The sequence below is a fragment of the Mesocricetus auratus genome, unplaced genomic scaffold, assembly GCF_017639785.1.
Source record: "Mesocricetus auratus isolate SY011 unplaced genomic scaffold, BCM_Maur_2.0 Super-Scaffold_100006, whole genome shotgun sequence".
Lineage (NCBI taxonomy): Eukaryota > Metazoa > Chordata > Mammalia > Rodentia > Cricetidae > Mesocricetus > Mesocricetus auratus.
In genome coordinates, this window is record NW_024429190.1 from 14,281,309 (window position 1) to 14,294,778 (window position 13,470).

Here is a 13,470-nt window from a genome sequence, read left to right on the forward strand (position 1 = left end):
TCTTTAAAATAATTAATTGTCCAGGGCTGAAGAGATGGCTCAATGGTTATGAGCACTGACTATTCTTCCAGAGGATGGGGTTCAATTCCAGAATCCATACAGCAGCTCACAACTGTCTGTAACTCCAGTTTCCGGGGACCTGAAACCCATGGCAAAACACCAATGCACATAAAATAAAAATAAATTCAGAAGGTGACAAAAGGCATTAAAAATAATTGTCCAGCATTTCCTTTCCTAAGAAAGTGATTTAAACATGTATCATAAATCCTTTAAGCAATCACTTACACAGAAACTTAAATTTCATTACTCATGTTATAATCACACCGGTCAAAGCTCTAGTATGGGACAACTTAACCCCTAAAATGGAAATGTTCAAAATCTGTGGTGCAAGTAGACACACTGGAACTTCTCAAAGATTACAATAGAGAATTAGGGGGAAATACTTCCAGCAGCAGAATTTTACTTTAGTCAAATACAAGACTTGGCTATTGAATATACAATAGTATTATTTTACTGACAGAGGATAAAATTCAAAACCCCAATGAAACTGCACATAGTATCGAAATCTATGTATCTGCTAACTATCAGGTATTAAGTGACTAGTAAAAAAGGTCATTATGCAGCGCACATATACTGAACAAAGGTACAACACATCCCAGGTGGGAGGTTTCAGAGTTCACAACATACATAGGAAAGCATACAACTTAAAACTTCATTTCTGTGATTTTCTACAATTCCGTATTTTCAGATCACAGTTGACCTCATATAACTAAAACCTTAAAAAACAAAACTCAAAATCCTATAAAATACTCAATAACAGAAAAATGCCAATTTAAGGGGTTTAATTATATTCATTTGTATAGTATGCATGCACTGGATGATCGTAACTTCAAGCCAGGTCTGGCCAGTCAACGCTACAAAAGCACAGCACTTCTACTCTGTCAATGGTTACATGGGTTAAAAACCAACGTCACAAACTTAATATCCCCTTCCCTAAATGAGTGGGACCAAAGTGTTTCAGATATTTTAATTTTTGTATACATACAGTTAGATGTTTTAGGATAGAACCCAAGTCAAAATGGGAAATCCATTTATATTTCAAATTCTATACAAATAAGACTGAAGGTAGTTTTATAATTTAGTATGTATTTTGTGACTCTGACCTATCATGTAAGATCAGATATAGATTTTTTTTTCGCTTGAGAAATATCCCAGTTGCTTATAAAGTTTCAGATTTTGGAGTATTTAAACATTTCAGATTAGGGAAGTTCTGAGTCTATTGACACAGAATCTATTAAAACAAAATGTTCTTAAATTCATAGACTTATTTGCACCGAATCTGATGAGATCACTGCCACCAAGACCGATGATTTGATTTCCATTCCCAGAGCTCTTGTGGTAGGATAACAGAACTCCTGCAAAATATTCTCTTATCTCCACATATCATCATGGTACACACTAATACACAAGGCTGCACATACATGCATCCCTCCCCACAAACTAAATAAATGTAAAAAAAAATTAGTAGTGTTTATTAAAATAGCCTCTTAATACTTAAAAATCAAAACACAGCAGGCACAGTAAAGATTCAGTTTTTAAGACCAGGGGTCTTAATCTTTAACTGGTTTTCCAAATTTTCCACAACATCTTTTAGATAGTCTTCATCTTTAAAAAAATATACATATAATTCTCTTTCCACTTGATGCAATTTATTTGTTGCCAAAATTTTTCTTTTTGTCTTCACATCAGCAAGAATATCAGTAAGAAGATGATTCAGTTGATTCAACTTAGATTCAACTTGATGAAAATGCTCCATTAACTCCTGAAAAGAGGAGAAAAAAAGCTTTATTTCAAGAACTTTATCCCTAATACCAATTCGAAATTTAAAATATAACTTAAAAAGGAAATTCCCATTTAATAACTTCTCACAATCATAATAAAAAGCCATATTATGTCAGAGTGGTGGCACATACTCTTAACCTCAAAACTTGGAAGACAGAGGCAGAAAGATCTCTTAGTTTTAGGATAGCCTGATCTGAATAGTTAATTCCAAGCCATCTAGGGCAACATGGTGAGATCCTATCTTTAAAAAAAGGACCAAAGATACATTTACACAATGGAGTACTACTCAGCAGAAAAAACAATGGAACCTTGAAATTTGCAGGCAAATGGATGTCACTAGAAGAAACCATTCTGTGTAAGGTAACCCAGTCACAAAAAAGACAAACATGGTATGTACTTACTCATATATGGATTTTAGACATGGATTAGGGGAATGTCAGCCTACAATCACAGGGCCAGTGAGTTTCGTAAACAGGGAGGTTCCCAAGGGATATGCATTATACCCCAGAGAAGTGGAATGAGGCAAGATCTACTGAGCAGACTGGGAACATTGGGGCAGGGGAGAGAGAACCAGGAAAAAGAGAAGGGAATAAGAGGAGGGTAGAAGAAGACATGGGGGAGCAGGAAGGTTAAGTAGGGGTAAGAATAGAAGAGAGCAGGATGAGAGATACTATAATAGATGGAGTCATTATAGCTTTGAGGAGAGAGCTGACACTAGTGAGATTTCCAGAGAGCTACAAAGATAATACCAACTAGAAAAATAAGCAATAGCGGAGAGAATACATTAATAGCCCCTACCTGATTATAAGGTTGATGACTACTTTATATGCCATCCTAGAATCTTCACCCAGTGACTGATGGAAGCAGAGACAGATACTCACAGCTAAACACAGAACTGACCCCCTGAAACCCAGTGACAGAGATGGAGGGGTGATGAGCAAAGGGGTCAAGACCGTGCTGGTGAAACCCACAAAGACAGCTGACTGGACAAGGGGGAGCTCTTGAACCCCAGACTGATGGTTGAGAGGCCAACTGGGGACTGATCCAGACTCCATGAATGTAGTTTCAGTGAGGAGGCCTCAGAAACCTCTGGGGCCTTGGGTAGTAGATTAGTGTTCACCATGGCGTACAAATGAACTTTGGGAGCCCATTCCACATGGAGGGATGCTCTCTCAGCCTGGGCACACGAGAAAGGGCCTAGGTCCTGCCCTGGATGAAATGACAGACTCTGGAGACCCCCCAAGGAGGGCCTCACCCTCCCTGGGGAATGATGTGGGGATTGGGCTGGGGGAGGGGCAAGAGAGAAGGGGTGGGAAAAGGAGCTGGGATTGATATTTGAAGCATGCATGTGTCTAATTTAAATAAAAACATTAAAAAAAAGGATCAAAGAAAAACAAAAAAAATAAGGCTGGAGATGGCTCAGTGGACAAAGGTACTTGCTATCAAGCCTGATAACCCAAGTTTGATCCCCCAAACCTAAATGTGTGAAGGAAACAATAGACTCCCAATTGCCCTCTAATCCCTAGACAGATGAGCACCCCTCCACACACAAAAATAAATAAATGTAATAAAAAATTAAAAAAGAAAAAAACCAACCCTTAACATGTTCCCAGCAGTAGGAGAGCTGAGGCTGGGTTGCTGTAAGTTTGAGGTCAGACTGGGATACACTTTTTTTTTCAGATCTCAACATATCTGAAATGAAGATGCATCTTATCATAAAGACCCTCATGTGGTGACTATTGATGGCTAAGCACTCTTTTCAAATGAGCGTGGTGGCTCAGACCTGTGATCCCACCACTTGGAGGCAGAGCAAATACTCCTGCTACAAGTCTATGTAGCAAACTCCAGACCAGTAAGAGCTACAGCATGAGATTCTGTTTCGAACAAAACACAAGTTTTCACTAATGTTCTTGATGTAGAAAGTGACAATTATGAATCACAAAACAATTTAGAACAATTCAGAATTAATCATGAGGCTTTAGAAATATTCTACTCATTTTAATTGGCTTATTTTCACACTTTATAATATGTTCAAGAAACGGTAACACAATGATGAACTGGAGAGACAACTCAGTAGACAATGTCAATTACAGCCAAGCCTGACAACCATAGTTCAATCCCTGGAAAGATATAGCTGAAAGAAGAGAACAAACTTCTACAAAGTGTCCTGATTTCCACTTGTGCATCCCCACATAGCACACAAATAAGTGCAATTAAAAAAAAAAGAATATATGATAAAAAAGTCTACCTACATCTAAAGACTCCTTCTAGCTAGTGTGTGTGTGTGTGTGTGTGAGAGAGAGAGAGAGAGAGAGAGAGAGAGAGAGAGAGAGAGAGAGAGAGAGAGAGAGAGAGAGAATGTGTGTGTGTGTTCCTGCTTCCTATCCTGAAGATGATGCTCTAAGCACATGGGACCAAATTATCATGAATTAAACCTCTAAAATCACAAGCCAAATAATTATCTTCTACTTTAAGTTGCTTCTGTTGGGTATTTGGTCTACACAAAAGTGTGAATACATAACTAACACAAAGACTAATCATAGAAAATTAGAGAGAACACGTAACTGAAGTTTTGTGTAACAGAACAATAATATGAAGGTAAAAACTGATGTATGTTTACATACATGAGCTTCAAAAACAATATTAAAAAATAAGCACATGCTGCGCATGGTGGCATACAAGTTTAATCCCAGAACTAGGGAAACAGAGGAAGACAGATCTCTGTGAGCTTCAAGACTAGCCTGATCTACACAGTGTGTCCCAGTTGAGCCAGGAATGCACAGGAATAGCCTGTCTCAAAAAAAAAAAGGAAGGAAGGAAGAAAAAGTGAAACAAACAAAATGAAAACAAGTGAATTCCAGTCACTGGGAAACATTTATAATTCCAGCACTCTGGAAGTGAAAGAAGGAGGGTTGCAAGTTTTGGGCTAACCTGAGCTACAAAGTAAGTTTAAGGTCACCCTGAGCACACAATGAGACCTGTTTCAAAAATAAATAAATAAATAAATAAATAAACAAACTGCTGGGGTTACACCTTAACGATGAAGTCCTTGTCTAGCATGTAGAAGGCCCTAGGTTTGATCAACAGTCTCAGGGATTGAATACTAAGTTTAGGGTACAGGGTAAGAACAAATGAGTTATTGAAATATATAATTTCATGCATGTAAAGCTCAAAAACAAGTTAATACACTATCTAAGAATTTATTTATATAATAAAACTCAAAGACAGAACTACTCAAAAGTTGGGGAATTCCATTAGCAGAAGCATGTACCAGTAAGTGGACACAAAGATTTCAAAGACAGAAGAGCAATTCTCTCTTTGCTAAAATAACAAGTTTTCTTTCCTAATATAGCATCAATATTACATATCCTTTTATAGTGGCTGAAAATTTATTAACTTTCAAATTCTATACACAGCATTCAAAATTATTTGAGTGTGTATGAGGAGTTACAGAAAGATCATAAGGTTTTATATGGTGGTATATGCCTGTAATCCCAGTATCCAGGAGACTTTGAGTTAGAGACCAGCATAAGCCACACAGCAAGAACCTGACTCTCTAAACAAATAAATTTTATAATAGTGTAATGGGATAAGGTAATCTTTCCTATTTTTTTAAATTTTATTTTGTTTTTTTCGAGACAGGGTTTCTCTGATTTGTTTTGGAGCCTGTCCTGGAACTCGCTCGGTAGACAAGGCTGGTCTCAAACTCACAGAAATCCACCTGCCTCTGCCTCCCTAGTGCTGGGATTAAAGGCGTGTGCCACCAACGCCCTGTGGTAATCTTTTCTTTATGACCTTTTCTTTTAAAAGAACACTTTTTCTTTTTTATTATTTTTTACATTCCAATCCCAGTTTCCTTTCCCTCCTCTCCTCCGGCTCCCCCCACTCTCCCCCTCCCATCTGCTCCTTGGAGAGGGTAAGGCCTCTCCTAGGAAGTCTACTAAGTCTGTCCCATCATCTCATAAGACAGGACCAAGGCACCTCTCCACGCCCACACCCGTGTCTAGGTTGAACGAGGAGTCTCTCCATATAGAATGGGCTCCTCTAAGTCAGTCTGTGCATTAGTGTTAGATCTTGGACCCACTGCCAGTGACCTCATATTTTGTTCCAGTCACACCACTGTCACCTATATTAAGGGAGTCTATTTCTGTCTTATGTAGGTTCCCCATTTGTCAGACCTGAGTCAGGGATCTCTCACTAGCTCCGGTTTCCCCATCATGGTCTTGACTCCTTTGTTCATATTATCGCTCCTCCTCTTTTATAAGGAACATTTTTAAAGGTTATTTTTTATTTGAATAAGAATTTTTACTTGCATTTGTGTATGTGTACCACATATGTGCCTGATACCCACAAAAGCTGAGGATGTCAGAATTCCTAGAGCTAGAGTCACAGATGGTTGTGAGTCACCATGTGGGTTCTAGGAATGAAATATGGGTCCTCTACAAGAGCAGCAAGTACTTTTAACTACTGAGCTGTCTCTCTAGTCCCTTACAATAAGCATAATTTTTAAAAGCATTTTAAATTTCTAGGAAAACACTCACCTGATCACAAAGCAATAGCTGGTTCCCTCCGTGATACAAAGCATCACAAAGCATGTCCACATCATTATTCAGTTTGGACATAAAGAGAAACTGCTCTTGAGTAGATACTGCCAACTGATCTTGTATTAGAGAAACATCTTGTTTCAATTTCTCAGCCTCTTCCTCCAGGTGTTCCTGGGTTATAAACAATTCTTTTTTCTTATTGTCTCCTTCTAAAAGTTGATAAAGCCTAACATACAAAATTTAAAATTCAGGAGAAAAATGTTCATGTTAGTAGTTTTCAAAATTATAACAATCCACCATAAGTAACAATTGAAAAATAGTAATTTATGTGTTTCTAATATTGTGCAACTCAGGCTATCCTAGAATTCTTGCTATGTAGCCCAAACTAACCTCAAATTCACGATTTCCCTGCCCTAGCTTCCAGAAAGTTAAAATTAAAGGTTTAATCCCATTGTCACACAGAATTGAAAAAACAAATGTTTACTGAACATTCTTGTTCTATAGGCTACAATGGCCTCAAACTTACTATCTTTCTATACCAGCCTTCTAGGTGCTAGGAGTATAGATATGAGCTACTCCCACCTTCCCCAAATACAATCAGTATCATGTCCAGCAATACCTATGATAAAGCTGTATTTATTTTTCTGTTCCAGATCTAAAATAATGGTGTCTAAGTGGGAGTAAAAATATTTTAGCAGTTTATTCCTCCAACTCATTGACTTCAGCTTTTAAGTGGCTACATTCAGACCTAACATGAATAGAAAGGGAACGAAAATTTTTTTAAGATAAAAGAAAAGCAGAAAGGCCAATCTAAGTACAAGTAATTTTTTAAACCTTTACAATTTCTATTCAAGCTCTCTAGTATTTCACACAAGTTAAAAAGTATTAAGAAAGCAATGACATATACATACCTATAAGTAGAATAATCTTTAGTGTTGATGGGTGTCCTGGAGCTTAACTGCTCAGGTGCCAATGGATCTGTTAATGTTTCTAATTGCTGACAGAGCACCACATTTCTTTGACTAAGTTGTTGAACCAAATTTTCAAGTTGCCAATATGTATCCCAATGTCTTCTCAATTCAATTTCATATGATAACTGTACAAGCTCAAATGATGCCTTTTGTTTTATCAACTGATTTAAAACAAACTCTTGTTTTGCTGTATAATAATCTTGTTTAGCTATCTGCAGATCAAAATCTCCCTTTACTACCGGCATGTTCAGTAACTGGGCATTCTCTTTTACCACAGCAGACAGAATTTTGTCTTTCACATGAGTGATTTGTTCTTTAAGTTTTAGAATCTCACTGTTCAAGCTAGAAATTTTAGCATCCAAATTTTCTTCACCAACTGCCTACACAAAGAAAGCAAAACATTTTAAACTGTAGGTTTAAATTCTTATTTTAAAATTATTTTCACTTTTTGTTTTAGGTGGTCAGACAATATGCTCAATGAATAAAAACTAATTTATTAGTATAATACAAAACTAGTTTTAAAAGGGAAAATATGGATTAAGCCAAGAGAAAAGCCAGCAAGAACTACTGAATTTCAGTGCTTTTACACTATATATGTATACAGTAATGGCTAACTGGATATCATCATTATCCTAATCATAATTTTTATCAGCATTTTACTCATTGTTAACAAATGAAGATTTTAGTTTTCCTTAAAATTATCTCAACAGGTATTTTCTTGGTCCATCAGCTGATTACAGCACAAAAATTTACCAGACTTCTTTAATTCTTTCAAAATTTTTGTTTGTTGTAGTAACTAATTTAATGCAGGTATTCTGATTTAGAAAAATCTACATTTTAATTCAACTATCTAATGGTTACATTATCAAGTAAGAAAGCTTCCAAAGAGTACAGATGAACAACTATAATACATCTACACATTCTCAACAAATAAAAGGTCATTCCATTGAATCCTGAACTTTTGACTTCATTAACACCATCTTGTCAGAGAAACAGGGCAGAATACCCACAGTCATGAAAGTAGTCTCTTTGGCATATATCATAAAATAGAAACTCCAGTTTATCTGAATTTGAAATGACACAAATTTCAAATTTATAATGCAAATTAACGCATTTTGGTTCAGATTTACCAGGTAGTATGACTGAAGATAAAACTACTAAGTTCTGGTAATATGATTAATAATAATACGCATGAAACACATACTACAATTAAGTACTGAGCAAATATAAAACTAAAATTAGATTCCCCTTTCTAAAGTAGTAGCAGTACTTTAGAAATCTTATATTTCTAACAATTGCAATGCCAATTCAGTCTCATTTCTCATGTTTACCTTGATGGTTAGGCTATGAAGATTCTCTTCTGCCCATTTTATACTTGACTTCATGCTCAAATTACTTGCTTTAAAGTATATGATCTGTTGTTGGGCACAGATGTACGCTATCTGCAACCTAGCCATCTCCAGTCGTCTTTCCCCAAGGATTTCTTCATTATCACAAATAGATGGTGTTTGTATATCCAAGAGCTGAAAATTTTCTTCATTTGAACTTTCAACTACTTCATGTATACCCTGAAAGAATTGCTTTTTGGTATATATGGTTAAGGCTCCTGTGCTCTGCTCTTCTTGCCTTACATATTTTTCCAAGGGAAATTGAGATAAAAATACCAATGGATTTGTCCCTTGACCTAAATTAGAATGTCTGAAGAATATCATCAAATCGTTAACTCCCTCAGTAAGAACCTGAAGTTCATTACTGAGCTTAGTAATCACAGTGTTGAGGAGTCTTTGACTCTGTTTCATCTTCTTAGTCGCTTCCTCTTGTTTAGCATTTAATGTCAGAGATTTGTAGCTAGTTTCAGAAGCCATTAACTGGTATTTATTCCGTCGCTGAAATTTTAAGTTATTTAATTTCTGCAGAGTTTGAACCTCATCCTCTAATTTCTGTATCTCTTTGTCATCCAGTGTAGGTGTCTTCAAATCAAAAGTCTTACAGGTTCTAAGAACTTCATCCAACGCTGTTCCTTCTAGGATGGGTTTCCCTGATCTTTGAAGAACACTGAAATCTTCTAATTCTTTTTCAGATAATACATTCTGTTCATTCACATTCCCACAAAACCATTTCAAAAATGACTCAAAGTCAATAGTGTCAAACAGCCAGTCAAAATCTTCTCCATTAAGAATATCAGCTTTAGGATAACCAATTTTTTTCAGTGTTTCCACAAACTCCTTTCCACAACTCATGGTTTAACTATCCTGTTTCTTATAGTAGATATGAATCTATGGTAATGATTTTTAAAAACTAAGTTCAAACAGAAAAAAACATGTTTACACTAAGTCCGTAGAATAAGGGGGAAAAATACAATCTATAATGTGTTTTCCTAGAGGGGAAGAAAACAAATATTAGACCACAAACAAGGCAAATGCATTTTGAATATGCAGACAATTTTATCAGATGCCATCAGGTAGCTACCAAATGAAAGGCAGATGCAGAAAATAGAGCAAAACATTAGCAATTAGGGCATTGCTTAGGACACTGCAACAGTAATGAAAACCTAATTAATGAAAATGTAACAACAAAAACCTTATTTTTTCCAATGATGAAATTATGTAAAATACACATTTTGTAAAATAGTTGTTTTCCCCTGTCGTTTCTAGTTAGGATATAGAAAAAAGCCACTTTTTTGAGGAAGATCAACTAAATATTTACCTCAATCGGCATTCATCAGGTTCAAACGACTCACTCTCCAGCTAGAACCAACCTAAAGTAGAGAAAACCAGAGCAAACTGACAAGTTTCAAAGTACCCAGCCGTCATCAAGCAAAAAAGTACTATTTTCACCCAGCGTACAATGATCCACGACTTGAGACAAACGAAGGTCAGTGGCGATGGCAGGTCTTAAAACGTCGATACATTTGACGCTCCGGTAGCAAAATCTCTGGGCTAGTTTTTGTTTGTTTCTAGAGTTTCCAATTATGACACTTAAGATCCCTAATAAAACACACCCACAAAACCACCGAATCGCTGTTTTTAAAAAGCTGTATAAAGGATAAGGGTATATATTTCAGGTCAACGCTCGCCTAGTGTGATTGAGTGAGGCCTTGGGTTTTCTCTGCAGCACCCGGAAAAAAAAAAAGTTTACCACCTCTAGCCGGGTGACTGGCCACGCAGCCCCACCCGGACCCATGGCACGGAGCCTCAAGCTCCCACGCCAGGCTCCAGTAAGCTCTATCGGCGCCCCAAGCTGACTGCAGGAGGGTAGCGGCGGCACCGCCAGCCCTTTACCTCAGGGTGCTCCCGCCGGCGTTCTCAGCCGCCTCCAACCGCGCGCGTCGCAGGGCCTCACGGGAGTGCCGGGACGCGCACGCGCAGATAGCAACAGCGGTACTGTCTGCGCAGGCGTGGAATAGCGGAGAGGCCGAGGAGGAACTCCTGATCTACCCCCGCCCCCAAGGAGGCAAGAGCCAGGTGATTGGCTCTCCTGACAGACGCGTTGCTCCCCCCCCTAACCCCGCCCCCAGCCCGCCGTCATTCCCGCTAGGCTCAAGAGGATTGGTTTCCTCACTGGAGACTGACCTCCGCCCCCTCCCCGGCCCTGGAGTTGGCGTTTGGGTTTCCTTGGGCTCCGTGCTGCACAGCTAACCAGGATTCTCTCAGTTAGGCCTCCCGTCCTAAGAATGGCTTAGTCTTTGACACCTCTAGGGAACCAAAAGCCTGAAGCCGAACAGACCCCCGTCCCCCGGCACGGCGACCTAACGGGGTGCTAGTAACAGAATCAGTAATAGGATTCTCCACCAGCAGCGGGTCTCCAGCAGTGTAGGATTATCGGTTACAGATTCTTTTACAAAGGTTTTTTTACCAAAAGCACTTAACTCCAAGGCCTAGCTGACTTCCTCCACGATCCCATCTTCAAAATGTCAAAGTGTAAAGCACATAAGTTTGGTGTGATGTAGAAGGAATGCATTCAACTCAGAAGTACGTTCTGAGGAAGATACTAGGTCACCCACAGTCATTGGATGAAAGACAGAATGCTAAAATAAGACTTAAGTCTGATGTAAGCCTACTTAATGGCCTATGGTCCCAGAAAACTGACCTTTGGAGCTACTGTTGACACTGGTAACAACGTGTCTGTATGTGACAGACAGAATTTGTTCGCTTTTCTAACAGACAAACCGCTTTTCTTACCAATCTCTCATAATATGACATATAAATTTGCAAGGCGTGGGCTTTGATCATTAGAGAATAGTACTTCCCTCCTCCAGTCACAAATGAGGTAGCTTACCAAAGTTCTAGGCTAGTTGTTACTAGGTATAATTCTTTCTGGATCTTTTTCTCCCTGCTTAGGTCAGTTTTTTATTATTGTTGTTTTTAAGATTTACTTTATGTATGAGTGCTCTATCTGCATGCATGCTTTATGCCAGAAAAGGGCATCAGATCCCATTACAGATGGTTGTGAGCCACCATGTGGTTGCTGGGAATTGAACTCGGGACCTCTAGAAGAGCAGCCAGTGCTCTTAATCTCTGAGCCATCTCTCTCTCCAGCGCCCTGCTTGTTTGTTTTTTGAGACAAGGATTTGCTGCATGGCCCAAGCTGGGCTTGAATTCAAGATTCTCCCACTTTAGCATCCTCAAGTGCTGGGGTCATAGGTATGAATCACCATGCCCAGCTCTTAATGTTTTAAAGAGGAAAAACAACAACAACAACAACAACAAAACTAATGTCCTATCAGGTAATTTAAATTGGAGTTGAAGACTCCAAGAATTATTATTAATTCACTTTACTTTTTATCCTCCTTTTTAAAGTAAATAAAATCTAAAAGTGAATAAAAGCAAACATTACAGTCAGAAAGCTCTCAGAATGGAGCCTAATCTGGGGTTAGGAAATCAGGAGACAGGCCCAGAAGGACCCCTGGTATCAAGCTGGAGGTAGGGGCTCAGCAGAGAGCTGGGGAGCTGGTGGTGAGTGCATTTTGCCCAGAGGAAGTGCAGGCAGTGCTTTTGGGAAATTTTGCTGAGGATGCAAAGACAGAGAAAAAGAGCCAAACGACACAAGATGAGGGGGTGGGAATGTAGGGCTGAGAGGATTTTTAGTTTTGTTTTGTTTTAAAATGGGAGGAACTTGGGGATATTTATAGACTGTGAGGAAGAACTCAGAGGAGACAAAATTAAAGATGCCAGAAAGACAAAAGGATGAGGTCCCCACAGAGAGCATGAGGCACAACCTGGAACCCAGGAGACTCCTGAGTGGTTCCTGGCCCACAACTCTCCATTTTGAGTTGCTGACCACAGCTATTTGTTTAAGAGGTGTTCGTGAGGCCACAAGAAGCCATAAAAATATAAAGATTAGAACAGGATCAAGCCCGAGTACAAATGACAAACACAACAGGGTTAATTATACAAATCTGGGAAGTTTTCCTGGAATTGGATTAGAAATTTAAGAAGGCAAATATGTTAAACTTATTTCCAAGACAAGCTTGTTTTCTGCTCAAAATCAGTTGTGGTTTTAATGGGGTCAAAAGGTAAAGGGAAACCGGGAGCTAATCTTTCCTAAGCAAGCCTGTGAGAATGTATTGAATGAAACAAACCTAAATGCAGGGCCAGGAGTGAAAGTCTTTGCTGTTTGCCTTTTCTACTTCTTAGCTAAAGTTTTACTCTCCTGTCATCAATATTTAAAAAGTATTTTATGTTTTAGACAGTACCTTTTCGGGAAGCTTTAAAACTTGAATACAATTATGATGTTAAAGGTTGTTTTCGGATGCAGTTTAAGGGAAGTGAAGAGATCTATTCTCCAAACAACATGGCATGGAGATGGGGCTGTTTTTAAGCAAGGGAGTGACAGCCTCAGACATGTGTTAGCTTGATTCTGCATTGTTTTTTCCAAGTCACAAAAGGTCTGAGAAAGCTGGCACTGGACAACCCAGAAACGGGTAAAGGCAAGGGAACCCCAAGAGCTGGCAGAACCCTGGGGGCTGTCAGCCAGTGAAATGTGGTCTGGCAGCTTCCTCCTATTGGTCTTGTTCTTTCAGAAGAAAGCTGACTTTTCCTTAGACCATGGAGTTGGGGGAGGGGAGATTTGCTTTTCACTGTGTTTACACTCATGTGACAAAGGTGAAAACT

The 13,470-nt window shown here is 38.7% G+C and overlaps 2 protein-coding genes across 6 annotated transcripts in view; both read right to left on the reverse strand.

Moving 5' to 3' along the window:
* Poln (DNA polymerase nu) overlaps window positions 1-10,746 on the reverse strand; it is a 135,487-nt gene extending 124,741 nt beyond the window's left edge. For 3 of the 4 annotated variants that reach the window (XR_005877700.1, XM_040746910.1, XM_040746911.1), the window contains exon 1: window positions 10,064-10,109. Coding sequence is in view for 3 of the 4 variants with exons in the window: in XM_040746910.1 (XP_040602844.1) it covers window positions 10,064-10,075 (12 nt within the window). In the remaining variant the exon portion in view is untranslated. Of the gene's footprint in view, window positions 1-10,063; window positions 10,116-10,638 lie in introns of those variants that run through there. The other variant, XM_040746909.1, reaches the window with a different exon arrangement.
* Window positions 294-10,176, reverse strand: Haus3 (HAUS augmin like complex subunit 3). Of its 2 annotated transcripts, XM_013112438.3 has the most exons (5): window positions 10,064-10,176; window positions 8,689-9,734; window positions 7,298-7,737; window positions 6,384-6,612; window positions 294-1,822 (listed from the first exon to the last, which is right to left on the reverse strand). In XM_013112438.3, the coding sequence occupies exons 2-5, from the start codon at window positions 9,595-9,597 to the stop codon at window positions 1,589-1,591; spliced, it is 1,812 nt and encodes a 603-aa protein (XP_012967892.1). In that variant the 5' UTR covers window positions 9,598-9,734; window positions 10,064-10,176; the 3' UTR covers window positions 294-1,588. The 2 variants fall into 2 exon arrangements, with proteins under 2 accessions (XP_012967892.1, XP_005068935.1); XM_005068878.4 differs by lacking the exon at window positions 10,064-10,176 and having other exon boundaries at window positions 8,689-9,936.
* Window positions 10,747-13,470: the final 2,724 nt, after the last annotated feature.